General features: G+C 38.8%; 1 protein-coding gene and 1 pseudogene across 8 annotated transcripts in view; one reads left to right on the top strand and one right to left on the bottom strand.

Annotated features, from left to right (window-relative positions):
* Window positions 1–22,741, bottom strand: part of BDP1 (B double prime 1, subunit of RNA polymerase III transcription initiation factor IIIB) — a 109,262-nt gene that overhangs the window by 5,993 nt on the left and 80,528 nt on the right. For 4 of the 8 annotated variants that reach the window (XM_024247437.3, XM_024247439.3, XM_054555615.2 and 1 more), the window contains 11 exons: window positions 20,862–20,898; window positions 20,290–20,382; window positions 18,288–18,516; window positions 17,704–17,864; window positions 15,512–15,662; window positions 14,814–14,994; window positions 11,318–11,381; window positions 10,457–10,643; window positions 8,527–8,731; window positions 4,940–4,979; window positions 1,595–1,850 (listed from right to left, as the gene is read on the bottom strand). In XM_024247437.3, coding sequence (XP_024103205.3) covers window positions 1,595–1,850; window positions 4,940–4,979; window positions 8,527–8,731; window positions 10,457–10,643; window positions 11,318–11,381; window positions 14,814–14,994; window positions 15,512–15,662; window positions 17,704–17,864; window positions 18,288–18,516; window positions 20,290–20,382; window positions 20,862–20,898 — 1,604 coding nt within the window. Of the gene's footprint in view, window positions 1–1,594; window positions 1,851–4,939; window positions 4,980–8,526; window positions 8,732–10,456; window positions 10,644–11,317; window positions 11,382–14,813; window positions 14,995–15,511; window positions 15,663–17,703; window positions 17,865–18,287; window positions 18,517–20,289; window positions 20,383–20,861; window positions 20,899–22,741 lie in introns of those variants that run through there. The other 4 variants (XM_024247438.3, XR_008525299.2, XM_054555617.2 and 1 more) reach the window with 4 other exon arrangements.
* On the top strand, window positions 22,119–22,417 carry LOC112133395 (non-histone chromosomal protein HMG-14-like; annotated as a pseudogene).

Below are 22,741 nucleotides of genomic sequence, written 5' to 3'. Positions count from 1 at the left end.
CTTGGGGATCTTATTAAAATGAAGATTCGCACAGTTGGTAGCGGGCATGGCCTGAGTTCTGCTTTTTATCAAGTTCTCAAATGATGTCCATACTGCTGTTGTCAGGACTACGCTCTGAGTAGCAAAGCTGTGGAACAGTGGTCAGCACAGTATGCTCTACAGGCCACATGCAGCCCCCCACCCAATTCTGTGAGTATGTTTTACTGGAACACAGCTATGTTCATCTGTTTACATATGGTCTATGGTTGCTTTTGTGCTATAATTGCAGAGTTGAATAGCTGTTAACAGAGACCATATGGCTTACAAAGCCTAAAATATATACAAATGCCATTTTACAAAAAATGCTGACTTCTGTTCTAGAACACTGCTTCTCAACCTGTTTCAATCCAAACTCTCATGATGTTTTTATTTTATTTTAATTTATTTTTTGAGACAGTTACGCTCTTGTTGCCCAGGCTGGAGTGCAATGGCGCAATCTCGGCTCACCGCACCCCCCATCTCCTGGGTTCAAGCGATTCTCCTGCCTCAGCCTCCTGAGTCTCTGGGATTACAGGCATGTGCCACCATGTCCAGCTAATTTTATATTTTTAGTAGAGATGGGGCTTCTCCATGTTGGTTAAGCTGGTCTGGAACTCCCAACCTCAGGTGATCCACCCACCTCAGCCTCCCAAAGTGCTGGGATTAGAGGCATGAGCCATCACGCCCAGCCTTTTTTTTCTTTTTTCAGAGACGGGTCTGGCTATGTTGCCCAGGCTGGAGTGCAGTGGCTATTCACAGGCACAATCATAGCTCACTGCAATCTCAAACTCCGGCCTCAGCCTCCTGAGTAGCTGGGATTATAGGCATGTGCCACTGTACCTGGGCCTCATTCTATTTTCAGCACATATCTAAGGCCAGAGGAGATACCACTGAGCTTTACTTTCTATAATTTAGATAACAAAAACAACAGATCTATTAAATATGTCTTTTAAGCTACATGTGTCCTTTCCCCGACCCCTTCCCCTTAGTAGAGACTAGTGCATGTTCCCCCACCTCTTTCAGTTCAGCAACACAACATTAATCTTCTGGATGCTGCTGACAAGCCAATAATTATTGATAACCATTGCTTCTAGAATATGAGGAAAATGTGAGAGAAGTTGGCTTTTGCTTAAATTCCAACACTTATTCTTATGGGGAGAAAGCCATGGTTTACCTCTTTGGTTTGTCACAAGGGAGAAAAATGACACATTATTTGGGACTTCAGTAAAACAACTTCTGATGTCAGCAACCATACATATGTGCATTAGTAGCTACTGAACATGGTAGAATATGTAATGATCAAAATAACCATGGATAATCTAAAAAAATAAGTGTACAAAATATTCTAAAGATTTTCTATCTAAAAGTTTCAGCACTTAAATTTAAGCTCTTATTGTACAGAATGTGTATCTGCAATATCACTATATTTCCTTGGCTGAAACTTTTTCCTTTACATTACTGATGGAGGAATATGTTTATTAAACACCATCCTTAGTACTGGATCTAATCTGTTCTGTATAGGTTATATTTATTAAGACAGAGAGCAAAACACTTATTAAAGATTTTTTCATGATACCTGGATAGTGACGCTTTAGAAGACGATGTTCTGCTATCCATTTGCTGAGACTTAGGAGCAGCATCAGTTCTTTCTTCCTTATCAGACACAATCATTTCATCCTGAGGTAACTGAGGCACATTCTTGTCTATGCATGCATCAGGGGATCTAGATCCTCTACTCTGAAAAGCTGGTTCAACTTGCTGTCTTTGAGGTTCTGGAGTTGTCAGTGTGCTTCCTGAGGTAAGAAAAATATCTTGTCCCTTGTGAGACTCCCCTTCAAAAAAAAGAGCAAATGGAAAGCAAGGATACTGAAGTTAATACACTCCATGTAATCCCAGCATTTGAAAAGAAACCCATGGTATTCTATAATAAACCTACCCTAATAAGAGTAAGCTAAATTATCATTAGTGGAGTTACTTGGATTATTAAGAATATTATAATTGGTTAAAATTATAAGATTATTAAGAATATTATAATTGGTTAAAATTATAATTGTTAACAGCTTCTGCATTCAGAAACAAAATAGTTTTATCAATATACTTTGGCCTAGAAAATCTTTTCCCAGAAATATTTCTTGTGCAATCAAAATGGTAGAGTGATTACTTTCTAAAAAATCTAAGGTTTGTTAAAATTTAGAAACCAAACCAATCCAAAATATAGGTGGTAACTCAGGTACCTGCGGGTCTCCTGAAAAGTAAAACCTACAGACTCTCAAATACTCAAGTTTAGCTAAAGAATTCTCTTTCCTTAACTAAATAGTAGACAAAAGCCTAAGTAGCCAAAGATTAGGACAAAATAACTAAAGCTTTCTCGCTCAATAAAAAACCTGTTTTCCCTTAGTATAGCTAAGGCCTTGTTCTCAGAGAGAGTGTTTTAGCTCTGTGAAGGGAGAATGAAGTTGGTAAGAATACCTGCTAAAAGAAACAACCTAATTAAAGATAGCATAGAACAAATTCACTAACACTTCACCGTATTGTGGTTTGCTTAATGCTTTTATTGGAGAGCAGATGGATGGGAGCAATCTTAGAACATCTCTAGAGGCTGTAAACTGTAACCATATTACAGTTTCACAGTCAAAGTTGGGACAATTAAGTCTAAGACTGTATTAACATTATAAGAGTTTTTTTGTTTTTGTTTTTTTGAGACAGTCTCGCTCTGTCATCCAGGCAGGAGTGCAGAGACGCGATCTCGGCTCACTGCAACCTCTGCCTCCCGGGTTCAAGCAATTCACTCACCTTAGCCTCCCGAGTAGCTGGGATTACAGGCATGCACCACCACGCCTAACTAATTTTTGTATTTTTAGTAGAGACAGTGTTTCACCATGTTGTCCAGGCTGCTCCCGAACTCCTGACCTCAAGTGACCCACCCATCTTGGCCACCCAAAGTGCTGGGATTACAGGTGTGAGCCACTGCGCTCAGCCCATTATATGTGTGGGTTTTTGTTGTTTTTTTGTTTTGTTTTGTTTTTGAGACAGTTTCGCTCTTCTTGCCCAGGCTGGAGTGCAATGGCGCAATCTCGGCTCACCGCAACCTCTGCCTCCCAGGTTCAAGTGATTCTCCTGCCTCAGCCTGCCAAGTAGCTGAGATTACAGGTGCCTGCCACCAGCTAATTTTTGTATTTTCAGTAGAGATGAGGCTTCGCCATGTCGGCCAGGCTGGTCTCGAACTCCTGACCTCAGGTGATCCACCTGCCTTGGCCTCCCAAAGTGCTGGGATTACAGGTGTGAGCCACCACGCCCAGTCAAGTATTTTTTGCTTTTTGAGACAGAGTTTTGCTCTGTCGCCCAGGCTGGCATGCAATGGCGTGATCTCGGCTCACTGCAACCTCCGTCTCCCAGGTTCAAGTAATTTCCTGCCTCAACCTCCCAAATAGCTAGGATTACAGGCGCCCACCACCACGCCTGGCTAATTTTTTGTATTTTTAGTAGAGATGGGGTTTCGCCATGTTGGCCAGGCTGGTCTTGAACACCTGACCTCAGGTGATCCACCCACCTCAGCCTCCCAAAGTGCTGGGATTACAGGCATGAGCCACTGCACCTGGCCCATTATAAGCGTTTTTAAAGAACCAGAACCATCATAGGTTATCAAACCCTTCTCTATCTTGTAACTCTAACTCTGTAAGATGCCATCAGCAACATTTTTATTCTTGAGTGCCATTGCCATGGTAAAGCAATGGCTATAGGTGTGAATGATAAGCCTAACTTTGAGAGAAAAGAGAAATAATGTCATAAAAGAAATGAAAAACAAAGAGTTGCATAAACACAGGATAAATGTGACTGGCGGCTTTAGTCATGAGGGAAATAGATCCTAAGTGGTTTAATGTCCCACAGAAATTTTAGATTCCTATAAAAATAGAAGACTCTAAGATCTTTTCAGCTTCCATAGGTGGCTTAAGCCTGAAAAAATCTCTAGAACTAAACTAATTTTCAGGGTAAAGAACCTATTATGAATGCCATTATAGGCCATGGGTGGTGGCTCATGCTTATAATCCCAGCACTTTTGGAGGCTGGGGTGGGCAGACTGCTTGAAGCCAGGAGTTCAAGACCAGCATGGGCAACACGGCGAAACCCCATCTCTACAAAAATACATTCAAGACCAGGCTGGACAACACGGTGAAACTCTGTCTCTACAAAAAAATACAAAAATTCTGAGGCCGGCAGATCACAATGTCAGGAGATCGAGACCATCCTGGCTAATACGGTGAAATCCTGTCTCTACTAAAAATACAAAAAATCAGCTGGGCGTGGTGGCAGGTGCCTGTAGTCCCAGCTACTAGGGAGGCTGAGGCAGGAGAATGGTGTGAACCCAGGAGGCAGAACTTGCAGTGAGCTGAGATCGCACCACTGCACTCCAGCTTGGGCGACAGAGCGAGACATCGTCTCAAGAAAAAAAAAAAAAAAAAAAAAAAAAAAATTAGCTTGGCATAGTGGCGCATGCCTGTAGTCCCAGCTAGTTAGGAGGCTGAGGTGGGAGGATTGCTTGAGCCTGGGAGGTGGAGGCTGCAGTGAGCTGTGATTGTGCCACTGCACTCCAGCCTAGGTGACAGAGTGAGATCCTGTCTCGGGGGGGCGGGGGAGAAAAAAAGCCATTACACTCAGCTAACTCCTAAAATGTAGTTATTGAGCTTACATAGAAAATCCTTGTAGCCACATAGTTTTCAACTGATGACAGGATGAAAAGACCTTCTTTTGCCTACCAAACTGCCAAATCCAAGGCCTTTGCAGGAAAGAAGTGCTGATAATGCAAGTATTACTCTTAGAGAAAAGTAATACTCAGTTTCAATCTCATATTTGAACAAGGTATATCTCAAATAATCAGGAGTATTTAGCAAAATGCAATCATGTTAAAATGTATTTCACTTACCTGTTTCCTCAAAAACATTTGTTAATTCCTTGGAGTGCACCTGTTTTAAGAAAATTTACAAAAAAATTTAGAAATTTATCAAGTAAAACTGAAATTAATTTTATTTCCTTTTTTTCTTTAAGTAAAGAAACTATGTTATCTCCCAAAAAGCTCTTAGAGGAATTCTACTAAACATTTATGGCAAAAATATTGCTACTATTTTAAAGTGTTCCAGAGCCCACTGGAAGAGAGAAAGCTGCTAACTGCCTTTTATAATCAGTCTCAATATGAGTGCAAAAGTATCAAAGAAATAGTACAAGCAGCACATCAAAAGACTACTACATCACAATCAAGTAGAGCTCGTTTCAGGAATGCAAAGATGATCTGACACTATGAAATCTAATACAAACCAACAGACCTGAGGAGAAAAATCATCTGTATTTATAGAAAGGTACCCAATGATATTCATTCTTGAAAAAAACTTATAAAATGGAACGGACGTTTTCTTAACACTATCAAATATAACTATTGCAATCTAGAAGCTAGCATCCCACATAATAAACACTGGAAGTTCTCCGATTAAAATTGGAAATTAAAAAAAAAAAAGATGTGCACTATTGGGACCACTTTTTAATATTATTTTTTAGTTATATTAGCCACTATAATTACAAAAAAATTAGAACTATAGAAAGTAGAAGAATTAAAATTATATTTGCAGATGGTATGTCTGTTTACTTACAAAACCCAAGAGAACCAACTGAAAAATTACTGCATACAATGAGGGAACTCAGTAAGCTCTCTAAATAGAAAAGAACTTAACGATAATAGCAACAAAAAAGATAAAACTCATAGGGGTAACCTATAAGAAATGTGTAAGATTTATATGAAGAAGAGTTTAACATAAAATAGAAAGACACAAAACAAGACTTAAACAAATGGAAAGACATACCATGTTTTTGAATAGGAAGATTCAATATTATAATTATGCTGTCAATTTCCCCTAAATTAATCTAAGTTGATATGATTCAAATACAAAAACCAATAGAACTCTTTTTTAAAGAGCTAAACAAGTTAATTCTAAAATTCATATTAATTTGAGAACATATAAGTAATGAGGAGAAACTTGAAAAAAGAAGAAAATTGTATGGGTTTGGGAGAGATACTGTCCCTATAAGATACCAAAGTGCATCATAAAGCTACAAAAATTTGGCCGGGCGCGGTGGCCCACGCCTGTAATATGCCAGCACTTTGGGAGGCTGAGGCAGGCGGATCATCTGAGGTCAGGAGTTCGAGACCAGCCTGACCAACATGAAGAAACCCTGTCTCTACTAAAATTACAAAATTAGCTGGGCGTGGTGGCGCCTGCCTGTAATCCCAGCTACTCGGGAGGCTGAGGCAGGAGAATCACTTGAATCTGGGAGGTCGAGGTTGCAGTGAGCTGAGATCATGCTATTGCACTCCAGCCTGGGCAATAGGAGCGAAACTCCATCTCAAAAAAAAAAAAAAAAAAAAAGGAATAAAGAAAACTACAAAAATTCAAACAGTATGATGATACTGGCCCCAGAACAAATAGGTGAATCAACATAAAAGAAAAGGAAGTTTTAGGAATATATCCAAACAAATATGAAGATTTACTGTCTTACTGATAAAAGCAGAATTTCCTATCAGTGGAAATAAGATGAATTATTCAGTAAATGGTAAAAGTCATACGAGGAAAATTAACTTGGCCCTATTCCTTACACCAAATCAAATTCTCAACAAATCAGTAATATTAACATTAACTAGGAAATTTAAGTCTCAAAGGACTTTCAATGTATAACATAATCTCCAGAAGCCATACACAAAAAGACTGACAAATCTGATTATGGAAAATAAAAAATGTCTTCTATCTGAATACAGTGTATGTGTATCCTACAATTTTGCACAGGCTGAGCATCCCAAAGCTGAAAATCCAAAATGCTCCAAAATTCTAAACTTTTTGAGTGCTGACATGACACTCAAAGGAAATGCTCATTGAAGCATTTCAGATTTTGGCTTTTCAGGTTTGGGATGTGGAACTGTTAAATATAATACAAATGTAAGTATAATGCAATTATTCCAAAATTCAAAAAAATCTGAAATTTGAAACACTTCTGGTCCTAAGCATTTCGAATAAAGGATACTCAACCAGTAAAAGCAATTTTTAAAAAATTGTTAAAATGCTAAAAACAAAGTTTAAAAAATAAAAATCACAAATAAGCCAAATAGACATTATACTTTTCTTACATATTCACACCACTGTATAACTACCATTTTTTAAATGGCATATCATAGTCTGGTGACCTAGTTTTGTACTTAGTAAAGTACTATGGTCTTTTGTCCATGTCATTAAAGATATTTTTGAAACAAAACAAAATAATGTCTGCATGGAATGCTGATAAATTATTGAAACTGGGTGACTGGTACATGGGGGCACATTATACCTAGTCTATCTTTTAATATGTCTGGAAATGTTCATATAAAAAGTTAATCCAAAAGTTCTGCATAAGAAAACAACAACAAAGAAAGCAGAGTCAAGAGACAATGACAAACTGGGAAAAAAGATTTGCAACTCATTACCACAGACATATATAAGAGTTCTTCCAGTTCTCTAAGAAAAAGATCAATAATCTAATTGAAAAATGGGTAAAGGAAAAGTCAGTTCATAGAAAAGGAAATACACATGGCTCTTAAGCATATGAAAAGATGTTCAATCTTACCCATAACAAGAGAAAATAAAACAGTTCTGGGATATGCCATTTTTTTTACTCACCAAATATATAAAAGTACACTTGCTCTTTGTCAACTATTACTCAAGAACTATTGGGCTTTAACTTTCTCTTTGAGAACACAGATTTTAAAAGGACTTTTCCATAGTGTAGTTACAAATTATGATGAGTACTAGATGAATATAAAAACAAGAGGTACTAGGAAACCTACAACATAGTGGTTGGTGATTGAATTTGCATGGTCTGGCCGGACTTCCCTGAGGCAGTGATGACTGCACTAAAGAAGTCTGTATGTTTTTCAAGGGAATGTTTCACACAGAAGGTACATCAAATGCAGTGTCCCGACACATTTAAGGAATTGAAAGATGGCCAATGTGGCCAGAAAGTGAGGCAGAAGCTGGCACGAAATGAGACTAGAGACAAAAATCAGCAAGACAATGTGGGGCACTAAAGGCTATGGTTTTACTCCTAAAAGAAATGGGTAGCTTTAAGCATGATGATGATGATATTAGTATTATCATTTTACATATTAGGAAACCTGATCAGAGAGAGAGATGAAGTATCTTGCCTAAGGTGTTACAGCTACTAGGTGGTAGAGCCAAGATCCAGACATATATAATGCTTTTGGTCTTATTTTTAGCCACCAATACAGAACTGGGAATAAGTTTCTTGATTACTCTCCATCAATTTTCATTTACCATTGGTTAAAAGTGATAATCCAAAACCAGTTTTACTTGAATAACTTATGATGATAAATGTCAGAACTATCTTTATATATATCTAAAAGTTTAAAGAGAAGAAAGGAAAAATAGAAACAGATCTGTTGCAATATGGCTATCTTACTTAATGATTCTACCTTACCTCAGAGGTATATTCTTGACAGTCATCTCTTAAAGTGAGTGAACGTTTTTTGGCAGGAGGAATGTGGTCATTTTTATCAAGACTGCATTGAAATCTCTTCCTAGATACAAGATCCAAATTATCAGGAGGCTTTTTAGAATTATCTCTTCCAGAAATAGATAAACCCATGGCATCTTGACCAACTGAAGTTGCTGGTAAGCAAATACTGCATAGAAAAGAAATGCATACTAAATTACTGAATTAGAAGTTATTTAACACTTTTTTTTTTAAAGGATCCTAGAAATCCTTCCAATAATAAGGTTAAAGGCTGAGGTATTCCAGTGAAAATTCCAATAAAACCAAAAAACTCCAAACTAAGAGATACATGGCCATGGCCACAAAAATGCTATTAATAGTTTTGAGCTCCATTCATACTTAAAGGCTTATAACTTAAATTCCATAATATTGAATTAAATCTGAATATTTAATGGTATTTTCCCTGATTGTAAAGTTAAACGTTTAACCTAAAATGTCGCTTCTAGTCCAGGTGCAGTGGCTCACGCCTGTAATCCCAACACTTTGGGAGGCTGAGGCAGGTGTATTACCTGAGGCCAGGAGTTTGAGACCAGCCTGGTCAACATGGTGAAACCCCGTCTCTACTAAAAATACAAAAAATTAGCCGGGTGTGGTGGCACGCACCTGTAGTCCCAGCTACTTGGGAGGCTTAGGCACGAGAATCACTTGAACCCGGGAGGTGGAGGTCGCAATGAGCTGAGATCACGCCACTACACTCCACCTGGGCAACAGAGCAAGATTCTGTCTCCAAAAATAAAAATATTAAAGTCTTCAATTTCTAATGCTACACGATGGACAATTATCTTAATTAATTATCTTAATTAATTAAGATATAACTTACTTCCAAAATAAAGAATTAAAATAAGAGTATCAAGAATAGCTGGGCACAGTGGCTCATGCCTGTAATCTCAGCACTTTGGGAGGCCAAGATGGGAGGAATGCATGAGGCCAGGAGTTCAAGACAAGCCTGGGTACCAGAGCAAGACTCTACCTCTGAAAAAACAAAAAAAATTTTTTTTTTAATTAGCTAACCACGGTGGTGCGCACCTGTAGCTGAGAAGCTACTTGAAAGGCTGAAGCAGGAGGATCTTTTTTTTTTTTTCTCACTCTATCACCCAGGCTAGAGTGCAGTGGTGCAATCTCAGCTCACTGCAACTTCCACCTCCCGGGTTCAAGTGGTTCTCCTGCCTCCGTCTCCTGAGTAGCTGGGATTACAGGCACAGGCCACCATGCCCAGCTAATTTTTGTATTTGTAGTAGTGATGGAGTTTCGCCATGTTGGCCAAGCTGGTCTTCAACTCCTGACCTCAGGTGATCTGCCCACCTCGGCCTCCCAAAGCCCTGGGATTAAAGGCGCAAGCCACCATGCCTGGCCAGGAGGATCTCTTGCGCCCAGGAGTTCAAGGATGCAGTGAACTATGATGGCACCACTACACTTTAGCCTGGCACTCTAGCCTGGGCACCAAAGCAAGTCCCTGTCTCTTAAGAAAAGAAAAAAAACTATATTTATTACCACTGTACTATTTTCACAACTTTCTGTGAATGCATATTTCACAGTTTCATATGTGTATGTTTATACAAAGTAACCACACTCTTAACAGGTATCATTTTATGATCTAGACTGTTAATTTTTTTAGCTTTCAAAATAACTTAATAAACAAGTTTCATACAAAACTAATACATGAAACATTTAAGTGGCATCTTTATCAGATATAAAATCTACCACATTACATTTCTTCTCTAACTTACCACATAAATGATAAATAAGATCTCCGCAACAATAACAACTAATATCGGTGAATGGTTTGTTCAATCAATGCTACTTAATTCATAAATCACTTTTCCTCCTAGCAAAAACAGTTTCACTCATTCGTTACCTCATGTCACCCCTTTCTTCGGTATTCACTGATTTGACCAATATGGGAGCTGGCAGTAAAGGGTTTGGCATGAACTGTGCAGTGGCATCAGTAAATTCTTCTACTGCATTGGTTGGGATTTCCACCAGAGTTAAAATAAAGGCTTGTTCATCTTCTCCATCTTGAGGTACATTAGCAACTAGATTCACTATCAAAGTTTAAAAGTTAGTAATAAAAAAGCTCACCTATGAAATAACAGAGTATCATTAATTTATTTCATTTCTAAAAAGACAGTCTCAGGACAACTTATCGTCAAGGCTAAATAAGTAAATGCTCCCCCCAACGACCCCCCAGCCTGAGGAAGTAAGTTCCCTCCTTTTTTTTGCGGGGGAGACAGAGTCTCGCTCTGTCGCCCAGGCTGAAATACAGTGGCACAATCTCGGCTCACTGCAACCTCCGCCTCCTGGGTTCAAGCAATTCTTGTGCCTCAGCCTCCCAAGTAGATGGGATTACAGGTGTGTGCCACCGTGCCTGGCTAGTTTTGTATTTTTAGTAGAGATGGTGTTTCACCATGTTGGCCAGGCTGGTCTCGAACTCCTGGCCTCAAGTGATCTACCCACCTCTGCCTCCCAAAGTGAGCCACCATGACTGGCCCAAGAAGTAATTTCATAAAGGATAAAGGTGATATACTAGGGAGAAGATTTATGACTCTGAAAAACAAAACTGATATGCAAAATACTTCAAGGTGTTTCTATAAAACTTTTTAAATTTAAGGCCAGCATAGACTAAAATAAAACTGTTTTATGTTTTTCCACAGTTAAATAAGGGGTAAAAATCATACAACTAAGTTCTATGACATGTCACTGAAGCATATGATCATACCTGTTAGGTCTTGAGGATTGATTATATTCTCTTGTTGGACTTCTGGAATACTTGTTGGTGTATACTGCCATAAAAAATTAAAATGAAAGAGTCAGGTTGGCCAAATCTTACATTTAAAAAGTTATTCCTGTCAATATGATATGGTGAAGAGATTAACTCAACAACATCTAACCAGATACAGTTTTCAAGTGTTTGAAGCTTTAGGCTGTTCCAATAAACTTTTGATTCATTTAAATAAATATTAATACAAAGAATCCTGACTACATTGTTAAATATGTGCATTTTAGGAAATGATTTTTGAAGCAACAGGATAGAGACCCAAACCCCACAACTTTTTCTCTACTCCCATAGTAGGTGACATCTGAATGAAGGCAAACTGCTTTCCCTGCATGCAGTATGGTTCCCTCCCGTTTTCCAAAAAACCACAAACATGGTTTTTCTAAAATGCAATCCTGACTGTAATTCTCTACTGCTTAAAATCTCTCAGCTCACCACAACCTCCGCCTCCTGGGCTCAAGCGATCCTCCCACCTCAACCTCCTGAGTAGCTGGGAGTACACATGCACGCCACCACACCTGGCTAATTTTTTTTATTTTTCGGGGGTAGAGATGGGGTTTTGCCATGTTGCCCAGGCTGGTTTCAAACTCCTGGGCTCAAGTGATCCACCCACCTCAGCCTCCCAAAGTGCTGGGATTATAGGTGTAAGACACTATGCCGGGCTTCTACTGCTTAAAATCTTTTATTATTTTATTTTATTTCATTTTATTATTATTATTTTTTTTTGAGACAGTCTCGCTCTGTCGCCAGACTGGAGTGCAGTGGCGCAATCTCAGCTCACTGCAACCTCCGCCCCTCCGCCTCCTGGGTCCAAGCAATTCTCCTGCCTCAGTCTCCCGAGTAGCTGGGACTACAGGCACACACCACCATGGCCAGCTAATTTTTGTATTTTTAGTAGAGACAGAGTTTCACCGTGTTGGCCAGGATGATCTCAATTTCTTGACCTCATGATCCACTCGCCTCAGCCTCCCAAAGTGCTGGAATTACAGGTGTGAGCCACTGCGCCCGGCCTGCTTAAAATCTTAAAACTTTCATTTTGTAACCAACAATGTCAATAACTGATTAAGGCAGGAATCATCAGTGGATATTAAAACTACAGGGTAACAGCTTGCTGCGTTGGTCTCATTTGACAAATTACTAATACAGAATGGAAAAGATGCCATTATAATGAAGAAACCTGGCAGGTACCATTCTAGCCAAGTGATCAGTCAGCATCACCAATAATGGGACAAACTGACATTATGTGTCTCCCGATGTGATACAAAAGGAAGAACACATTATTACCTACATAGTAATCTTGCCCTAAAATATGTAAGTTGAATCTAGTAATGAGGAAGCAATTAAAAAAAAGAAATCCAGACTGTAGGCCAGCCTAGACTGGTCTAAACTTCTCTTGCTTTTTCTCTTTTGTGAACAAAAAGACAAGAAAAATACTCTAGATTAAAGGAAAATAAGGAGAAAGGATAATCAAATGCAATGTGAGAGCCCTGATTGGATCTTGAATCTAAGAAAAAGAAAAAAAAAGCTGGCTAGACATGGTGGCTCACACCTGTAATCCCAGCACTTTGGGAGGCTGAGGTGGGCAGATCATTTGAGGCCAGGAGTTCAAGACCAGCCCGGCCAACATAGTGAAACCCCATCTCTACTAAAAATATTATACAAAAAAATTAGTCAGGTGTGGTGGCACACACCTTTAATCCCAGCTACTTGGGAGGCTGAGGCACAAGAATCACTTGAACCTGGGAGGCGGAGGTTGCAGTGAGCTGAGATCGCGCCACTGCACTCCAGCCTGGGTGACAGAATAAGACTGTCTCAAAAAGAAAAAAAGCTATAATGGACATGATTGGGACAACTAGGGAAACTGGAATGGAAACTGTATATTACATATTGTTGAGACAATGTTAAATAGTGTAGTAATACTGAGTGTGACAACAGTACTGTTCTTTCTCTGTAAGAGAACTTCCTTGTCCTTATTAGATACAAGACGAGGTATTTATGGACTCAACCTACTTTCAAATGATTCAGATTTTTGGTTTTTTTTGAGACAGAGTCTTGTTCTGTTGCCCAGGCTGGAGTGCAATGGCACGATCTTTGGTCACTGCAACCTCTGTCTCCTGGGTTCAAGCAATTCTCACACCTCAGCCTCCCAAGTAGCTGGGATTACAGGTGCATGCCACCACGCCTGGCTAATTTTTGTATTTTTGTAGTGATGGGGTTTCACCTTGTTTGCCAGGCTGTTCTTGAACTCCTGACCTCAGGTGATCTGCCCACCTCGGCCTCCCAAAGTACTGGGATTACAGGCATGAGCTACCCCGCCCAGCCAAGTATTTATCTATACAGATGGAGAGCAAGACAGAGTAAAAAAACAAATGAGGCAAAATATTGACAATTAATGAATCAAAGTGAAGTGTATAGGATAATTCTTTGTAAGATTTTTGTAACTTCTAAGTAAAATTTTTCAAAATAAAAAGTAAAAATTAAAAAGTCAGGGTGGGGTGAGGAATCTCGTAACTTTAAATGTAACCAAACTCCTTAGCAAGTCATAAAAATCCTTTTATGATCTGTCTGCAGGCTATCTTTCTAAGTTCATCTCTAATCACTTTCTTCATTAATATTCCAGTCATACTACTTACATGCTGTTTCATACTGGTTTGTTCTTGGAAACAGGGTGTCACTCTGTCTGCCAGGCTGGAGTGCATGGCAACCACAGCTCACTGCAGCCTCTACCTCCCAGGCTGAAATGATCCTCCCACTTCAGCCTCCTGAGTAGCTGGGACTACAGGCAAATGCCACCATGCCTGGCTTTTTTTTTTTTTAATGGCATTATAGGTGTGAGCCACTGCAACCGGTCCACACCTGTTCTTTACACACACATGTTCCTCTCCCTTTAACTGGATAATGTATACATGTTCTTCAAGTCCAAGGCTTCTCTCACTTGGGGAACTTTTTATGGAACTGTTCATGTATTGGTTACATGACTGCATAGTTATAAAAACCTGAAGAACTGTACACTAAAAAGGGTGAAGTTAGCCAAGCACAGTGGCTCATGCCTGTAATTCCAACACTTTTGGAGGCCAACGCGGGTGGATCACTTGAAGCCAGGAGTTCAAGACCAGCTTGGCCAATATGGCAAACCCTGTCTCTACTAAAAATACAAAACCTAGCTGGCTGTGGTGACATATGCCTGTAGTCCCAGCTACTTGGCAGGCTGAGGCAGGAGAATCTGTTGAATCTGGGTGGCAGAGGTTGCAGTGAGCTGAGATCATACCACTGCACTCTGGCCTGGGCAACAGAACAAGACTGTCTCCAAAAAAAAAAAAAGAAATAAAGAAAAATGAAGATAAAAGAGGTGAAGTTTATTGTATGTAAATTATACCTTTTTTTTTTTTAATGGAGGAAAACACCTTGTTATCCCTTATTATACTGTACATTCTTTTACCTCTGGCACAGGAAGTGTAAGCACACTGTCTCCTTTAGAGTCCTTTATCTGGGGCTCTTCAACAGAATTTTCACCAAGACCCCTATCCAAACCAAGTGTGCAGGGCCCTGTCTCAGAGAAAGCAACTGGAGCAACTGACAACATGTGAACCTCCTGAGAGCTCTCTTCTTGATTTTCGTTTCTGAAAGAGAGTTTAGCATGCACGTCATTTGAAATCAGGCAAATCATGGAATTATTTTTAGAGCTAGGTGTGTAAAAGATCATCTAATTAAATGATTTTCAAACTTTTAAAACATATTTGATGCAATAGGACTTCTTTTTTTTTTGAGACAGAGTCTTGCTCTGTCGCCCAGGCTGGAGTGCAGTGGCACGATCTTGGCTCACTGCAAGCTCCGCCTCCCAGGTTCACACCATTCTCCTGCCTCAGCCTCCCAAGTAGCTAGGACTACAGGCGCCCACCACCACGCCCGGCTAATTTTTTGTATTTTTTAGTAGAGACGGGGTTTCACCGTGTTAGCCAGGATGGTTTCGATCTCCTGACCTCGTGATCCTCCCGTCTTGGCCTCCCAAAGTGCCGGGATTACAGGCGTGAGCCACCGCGCCCGGCCAGAACCTCTTTTTCAAATTCTTACAGCCACAACTTAAGGCTATAGCTGAAACAATATAAACTGAATCTCAGAACCTCTTCACTCTTTTACCTTTCAGTTAGGTTTACTTCTGAAGAAATACTGGTCCCTTTGATACCATGTACACATGCCAGTTTGCTCTGATCCTTATTCTCTGCTGTTGTAACTGGTCCGAGGTTTTTATTTTCCAATTCTGTTGCTTTGGAAGCATTTTTCTCTGTTTCTTAAACAAAAAGCACACTTATGATATAGACCAAAATAATACAGTTAAAATCCCTGTATTAGAAACATATGCCCTCTTAAAAGGAAGATCCCTATATAGTGAGTCTTCCAAACTTCTCTTATTCCACAAATCAGGCTTACACACATAGCAGAAAGTCCTGGCTAATAGATTTTTGAACAGTAAAACAGATGATTAATAAATCCTGTTCTGCAAATATCTCACTCATGCCCACCATGATAATTGTATCCTCACTTTACGGTACTAGCATCAATAATTAGAAACTCAACATATAAAAGAGACTTCGAGGTGGGTACACGGAGGTTTGGCTAGTTCCACTTTAGAGGAAGTCTTGGAGAAGGAGCTGCACTGCAAAGAATAATATCACAAATCGGGAAAAAAAGACTTCTATATAGAAGAGGTAATTTGAGACTGCATGTTGAGAGAGGTTTTAGAAAAGGTGACCTCTCATGGTTCTCATGTATTTTTCATCATGTTTAGTGCAATACTGTGAATAACACCATGGGATCCCTACAAAGTATCATTAATGATGTTGGAAGCACTCCCAAGAGCAGAGAAAAGTCATAACATTATAAGAAAAAGCTGAATTGCTTGATATGTATTACAGATTGACACCTGTAGTTGGGGTTGCCCACCATTTCAGACAGATGTTTCATCTTGTAAACAGATGACATAAACTTTTGGTACTGATAAATACAATGCGGTACTGAAAATGTATTTTCTCTTCCTTATAATTTTCTTCCTTTTATTTTTCTTTGAGACAGGGTCTTGCTCTGTCACCCAGGCTAGAGTGCAGTGGCAATACCACAATTTACGACAGCCTTGATCTTTCGAGCTCAAACCTCTGAGTAGCTGGGACCACAGGTGTGTGCCACCACGTCTGGCTAACTGTTAAAAATTATTTTGTACAGACAAGGTCTCCCTATATTGCCCAAGCTGGTCTCAAAACTCCTGGGCTCACGTGGTCTTCCTGCCTCTGCCTCCCAAAGGGCTAGGATTTCAGGTGTGCACCACCACCGTGCCCAGCCTGATTTTCTTTTTTCTTTTTTTGAGATGGAGTCTCACTCTGCTGCCCAGGCCGACAGTGGCATGATCACAGTTCACTGCGACCTCAACCTCCCCGGGCTCAGGTGATACTCCCACCTCAGCCTCCTGAGTAGCTAGGACTACAGACATGCGCCACCATGCCTGGCTAATTTTTGTACTTTTGTAGAGATGGGATTCTGCCTTGTTGCCCAGCCCAGTCTGGTTTCATCAAGTGAGCCACCCACCTTGGCTTCCCAAAGTGCTGGGATTACAGGCATGAGCCACAGTGCCCAGCCCCAGTCTGACTTTCTTAATAACATTTTCATTTCTCTATGGCTCAACGACATCGGTTGAAAAAACAGAAAAAACAATTTTTTAAAATTTTCTCCAGCCCATTTTATCATAAGAATACAGTATATAACACAAATAAAATACAAAATATGTGTTAATTAACTATCTTATCAATAAGGCTTCTGATCAACAGTAAGCCATTAGTAGGTAGTTTTTGGGGAGTCAAAAGTTATACATGAATATATATATATATATATATATATGTTTTCAATTCATAAGAGACAGGGTCTCACTATGTTGTCCAGGCTGGCCTCGAACTCCTGGGCTCAAGCCTCCCAAAGTGCTGGAATTACAGGTGTGAGTCACTGCACCCAGCCTATACACAAATTTCTGACTGAATGGGGAGGTCACTGCCCCTAGTTCAAGGGTCAACTATGAGAGAGAGGAATGAGAGAAACAGAAAGAGAAAGACAGAGAGAGAATAAAAGGACAAAAAATTGGTCAAACAAATATAGCAAAATGGTATTAATTACCAAAACCAATTGGTAGATTTATGGATATTTATTTTATAGCTCATCTTACTTTTTAATTTGAAACTATTTTATTGTAAGTTAAAACAATTTAATGACCAAATATTTCTTTGAAATGTTAACGTAATTTCTTGTGTCAAAATGATTTTGCAACAAATTAAGAGAATAAAATTTACCTCTTTGAGTTTCCATTTCTGCCCCTTTGGTTACACACAAACTGGAAACTTCCTGATAATCATCAAGTCTGTTGGTCCCTAAAGTCTTCTCAAGATTTGGTTTAGGCTTGGCAAGTCTACTTCTTATTCTCAAATTACTGGTCACATTAGAAATTGTATTCCTAAAAACAGAAGATAGAGAAATTTATGAATCATGTTAGATCTTGCTCTCTCACATTAATACAGTCTGTCTAGCACTGATAGAGTGAATGACCTGTTAGGTGCCACACAGTCTACAAGTGTTCATTTCTTAATACTAAAATTACAAAGTAGTAACTTTACTAGAGGTCTTAAGAAGAGAATTTAGTCTGTATTTGTAAAACAGAGACATTTACATAAATCTATTTCATTAAAGCTTCAAAGATACACAACATTTACTACTATAATTTAAACATGCAAGCCATTAACCTAAAATCAAAATCAGTCCATCTTTAAAGGGTAAGAAATTAGCATTGCCTACTTTACATTTACAAGCATTACTCAAAGCTATTAACTAATTTGATGGTGGTTTTAGTAATATTTATTAATTGAATACTAAAATAAACCTGGTTGGTGTAGCATTCTCCTTTACTTTCTCCATTAAACTTATTTCTTCTCTGGAACTTTGTTCCTCCAATACAATCTTGTTTTCTTCAAATGATGCAGGAGATGTAGTAATGACAGGTGAAGAAAGCTCCTGACATTCATGAACAATTTTGTGATTTACATTATCTAGGCTAGAAGGAATATGGCTTTTATCCTTTGAATGAACATGAGGAAGTATACACACTCCTACTGAAGAAAAAAAAACAGAAAATTAAAATGGACCAAATTATAGATGCTCAAAATAAATTCCTCAACATTTAGTAATTGTAAAATTCTGTATTATTAAAGTTTGCTTCATTTGTGCAGCAGCAATAGAAAAAGATTTTAAAAATAAATAAAGTTTGCTCTTGTTGGCTGTAAATTTATGATCTCCCTATTTCATGCCAGGGATTTGACCTGTTGTGAGCTTAATAATCCTTATAGGCTGGAATTTTATCCGATTATTAGTAAAAATGAGTCCTTTTGTTACTTTCAGTAATTATATAATCTCAGATGGATTTCAAGATAGACAGCACTGCCAGCATTTAAGATTTTTAAAACCTTTATGTTCTATATGTACTTTATGTTCTATATGTTTTTGACAGGCTCTACTGCAATACTCTGCCACTAAGAAAGGAGCCCTATACAGAACACAAATCAGAGACTTTCCTGATAAATACATGGTTCCAAGCCTAAAAGTCTAATATGTCTTTATTTATCTATTTTTGAGACAGGGTCTCACTTTGTCACCCAGGCTGGAGTGCAGTGGTGCAATCTCAGCTCACTGCAGCCTTTGACCTCCTGAGCTCAAGCGATCCTCCCACCTCAGCTTCCCAAGCAGCTAGGACTACAGATGTACACCACCATACCTGCCTAATTTTTTGTATTTTTTGTAGAGATGGGGTTCCACCATGTTGCCCAGGCTGGTCTTGAACTCCTGAGGTCAAGCATTCACCAGCCTCGGCCTCCCAAAGTGCTGGTATTATTGGCGTGAGCTGCCGCGTCTGGCCCAAAAGTCTAATACTCAAAATGAATGGAGGCTGGGTGCGGTGGCTTATGCCTGTAATCCCAGCACTTTGGGAGGCCAAGGCGGGTGGATCATCTGAGGTCAGGAGTTCGAGACCAGCCTGGCCAAGATGGTGAAACCCCAACTCTACTAAAAATACAAAAATTAGCTGGACATGGTGGCACGCGCCTGTAATCCTAACTACTTGAGAGGCTGAGGCAGGAGAATTGCTTGAACCTGGGAGGCAGAGGTTGCAGTGAGCCGAGATCGCACCATTGCACTCCAGCCTGGGTGACAAGAGCGAAACTCTGCTTCAAATAAATACATAAGATGAATGGTAGGCTACTCATAACCAAACTCCATCTCAAATAAATAAATAAGTAAATAAAATGAATGGTAACCAGGCAAAATAATTACCAGGAATAGTATAATTATTCATTTCATGCAATTAAAAGATACTGAGGTAGTAAAGATTTATCTCTTGTCTGTGATTTCCATCTAATAAATTAAAAATCTTGGTTGATATATCTTTTGGCTCTGTCCAAACTGAGAACAGTTTAAACTAAATTATTTCAATGAGTGCTACTGTCTCTTTGTGCTCTTTGTCATCTAATTGTGAATACCATCCCAAGCAGCAACTCCTTTGCAAAAGACACATGTATCATTAATCAGTGATCAATGAGCTCAGTTAACCAATGACATTCATGATGGTAAAGGTAGTATTCACTAGAGCAACTATTCCATGAATACAAATTATCCTTAATAAACCAAGTACATGATCTTGAATTAGCTGTCACTACACCTAAACAGTAGTAAAATAGTGGATGGATCAATACATACATATCATATTTTATGGAAGAACAACAAAATGGAGACAACTTCAAAGGTAAAAGGGTTATTACTCAAATGTGGGTATAATTTCTTAAGTTAGGTTTTAAAAGTTTCTATTTTTGATAGGACTTAGCTTTCATTCTTACCATCACCCTGTTCACTACTGATCTCTGACTGCAATACTAGATCTCCCATTGTAAGTAAAGTTATTGCAGCTTCGGTGCTTCCATCATTGGTACCTTGTGAGGAAATATATCAACATTAAAACAAAAGAATGAATCTGGAAATCTGTTCACTTGAAAAAGATTTTTAATTAAGGTGTTTATCTCCTAGTAGCAGATTCCAATATCCTCTGAACCATTAAACCCTTACTAAGGTAGTCTTTCGTTCAGGTTATATGCTACAAATAAATAAATCATCACTGTTGGTTTTGACTCACTGACCATGCCTCCCTCCCATTAAATAATATCTTCAAGGAAAATGCTCTCCCATTTGTGAAGATCCAGAGGAAATGCTCAAATACTTCTTAAACATTTTTTTAATTCACCTTCTAAAATAACATTCCAAGAATCCACATTTCTCATAGAGATAACACATTCAATAGCTGAATCTTTTTGTTAAACTCTCCAGCAAACTGATTCATTTATTATCCCCACTATTAAATCACTGTACTAGTGTTAATCAAGGTTGTCTTAGCAGTTTCCTTGATAACAGTTACCTGGTTCATCTTGGATATGTTCACTTGTGGTCATTTCCTAAAAAGGAAAAAAATAAGTAACATCTTAAATATTTCCCCAAACATGTTCTGTTTCTCAACATGCACTACATTTTCAGAGGTCTTTCCATACTTTTAGCTACAATAGTGTAAACTGGTTTGTCTTAATTTATAATTATTCACAAAATTTCACCAGCAAGAACAGAAATAATTTAAAGGCAAAATTCTTGTGTCTCTTGCTCCTGACTTTATCCTTTTCTTGTATTATGTGCAAATTTTAACTCATCATTTTGTTATGTACGTCTACCATTCTTACTTTACTTCTTCATTTTCATAATCCTTCAACTCTAGTCATATCTGCTGCCAATTTTTACCCAGTGGAAACCACGGCCAATTTTTACCCAATGGAAATCAATGGAAGGGTATTGCAAAATTTTTATACTACTACGTAGCTTAAAACTTAAATGCATTTTAATAAATTAAGAAGTTACAGAACCAATGTCCAGAGCAACAGCTTGAGAAGTTTCACTGACCCACTCCTCAGAGAAACTGATTTTAAAAACAAAACATTTAAAAGCCTCTGAAACTGATCCTAACGACAAAAAGCAAATGAAGAAATATCTGTTCAAGAAAATCTGAAAATTTGCTAACAAAGGTGAGAGTCTATGTGAACTAAAACTGCTCTTTCTCTCTCCTTCCTCCCAGCTCAGCATGGCAGAGACTCCACCTCAAACTGCTGCACCCAAAAATACAAGGCCCCCAGTCCCCAAGGTCCCACCTGGAGAGCATTTTTCCCTAGGGGAGTAGGACTTCAGCTCCTGACATCATAAGTACAGACCAATATCTATTATGAATATGGACATAAAAATCACCAATAAAATACTAGCAAGCCGAATCCAACAATGTATAAAAATTAGACATTATGACCCTAGAATTTATCCTGGGGAAGCAAGGTTGGTTTAATGTCCAAAAACCAATACAATAAAAAACAAAATTCACATGATCATCTCCATAAATGCAGAAAAAGCATATGACAAATTCCAACACCCTTTAATGAAATTTCGAAACATTCAACAAACTAGGAATAGAAAGTAACTTCTTTAGCCTGGTAAAGGACGTTTATGAAAAATCCATGGTAACATCGTACTTAATGATAAGACAGGATGGGAGGAGTGGTAGCAGCCAGGCAGCAGAGCTTTGAGAAGGCTCTCAGCATGGTGCAGCTCACAGGCACCCAGCATGCACACTCCCGACCACAAGATGCCCAAGAGGAAGGTCAGCTCAGCAGAAGGGCAGTGAAGGAAAGAGCCCAAGATGAGATTAGTATGACTGTCAGCTAAACCTGCTCCTGCAAAAGTGGAAACAAAGCCAAAAAAGGCAGCAGGAAAGGATAAATCTCCAAACAAAAAAAGTGCAAACAAGAGAAAAAAGGGGAACAAAGGGAAAACAAACCAAAGTGGCTAACCAAGAAATCAGATTTACCTATAGAAAACAGAGAAACAAAAACCAAGGAAAGTCCAGCCTCTGATGAGGCTGGAGAGAAAAAAAGCCAAGTCTGATTAATATCATATACTATGTCTTACCAACAGTCCCTGTCTCCCTTCTTGTACATTCCAGAGGAATATTTTTATCAACTATTTCACAAATGCAAGTTTTTTAGTAACTCTAGAAACATTTTTAAGAAGAAGGAAATCCCACCTCATCCCATTTTTTAAGTGTAAATGCTTTTAAGGGTAAAAATCATTTTCCAGTTGTTTATTTTTTGGTACAACCAGAAAACAGTATGGGATATTGAATTATGGGAGGCTTTGACTGTCTTGGGTATCAGCTTAACATTTCACCATATTAACTGGCAATATGGAGTCACAATCCTGCATCTGATG

Source organism: Pongo abelii, chromosome 4 (assembly GCF_028885655.2).
Source record: "Pongo abelii isolate AG06213 chromosome 4, NHGRI_mPonAbe1-v2.0_pri, whole genome shotgun sequence".
Taxonomy (NCBI): domain Eukaryota; kingdom Metazoa; phylum Chordata; class Mammalia; order Primates; family Hominidae; genus Pongo; species Pongo abelii.
This window is presented reverse-complemented; position numbering and strand designations above follow the sequence as displayed.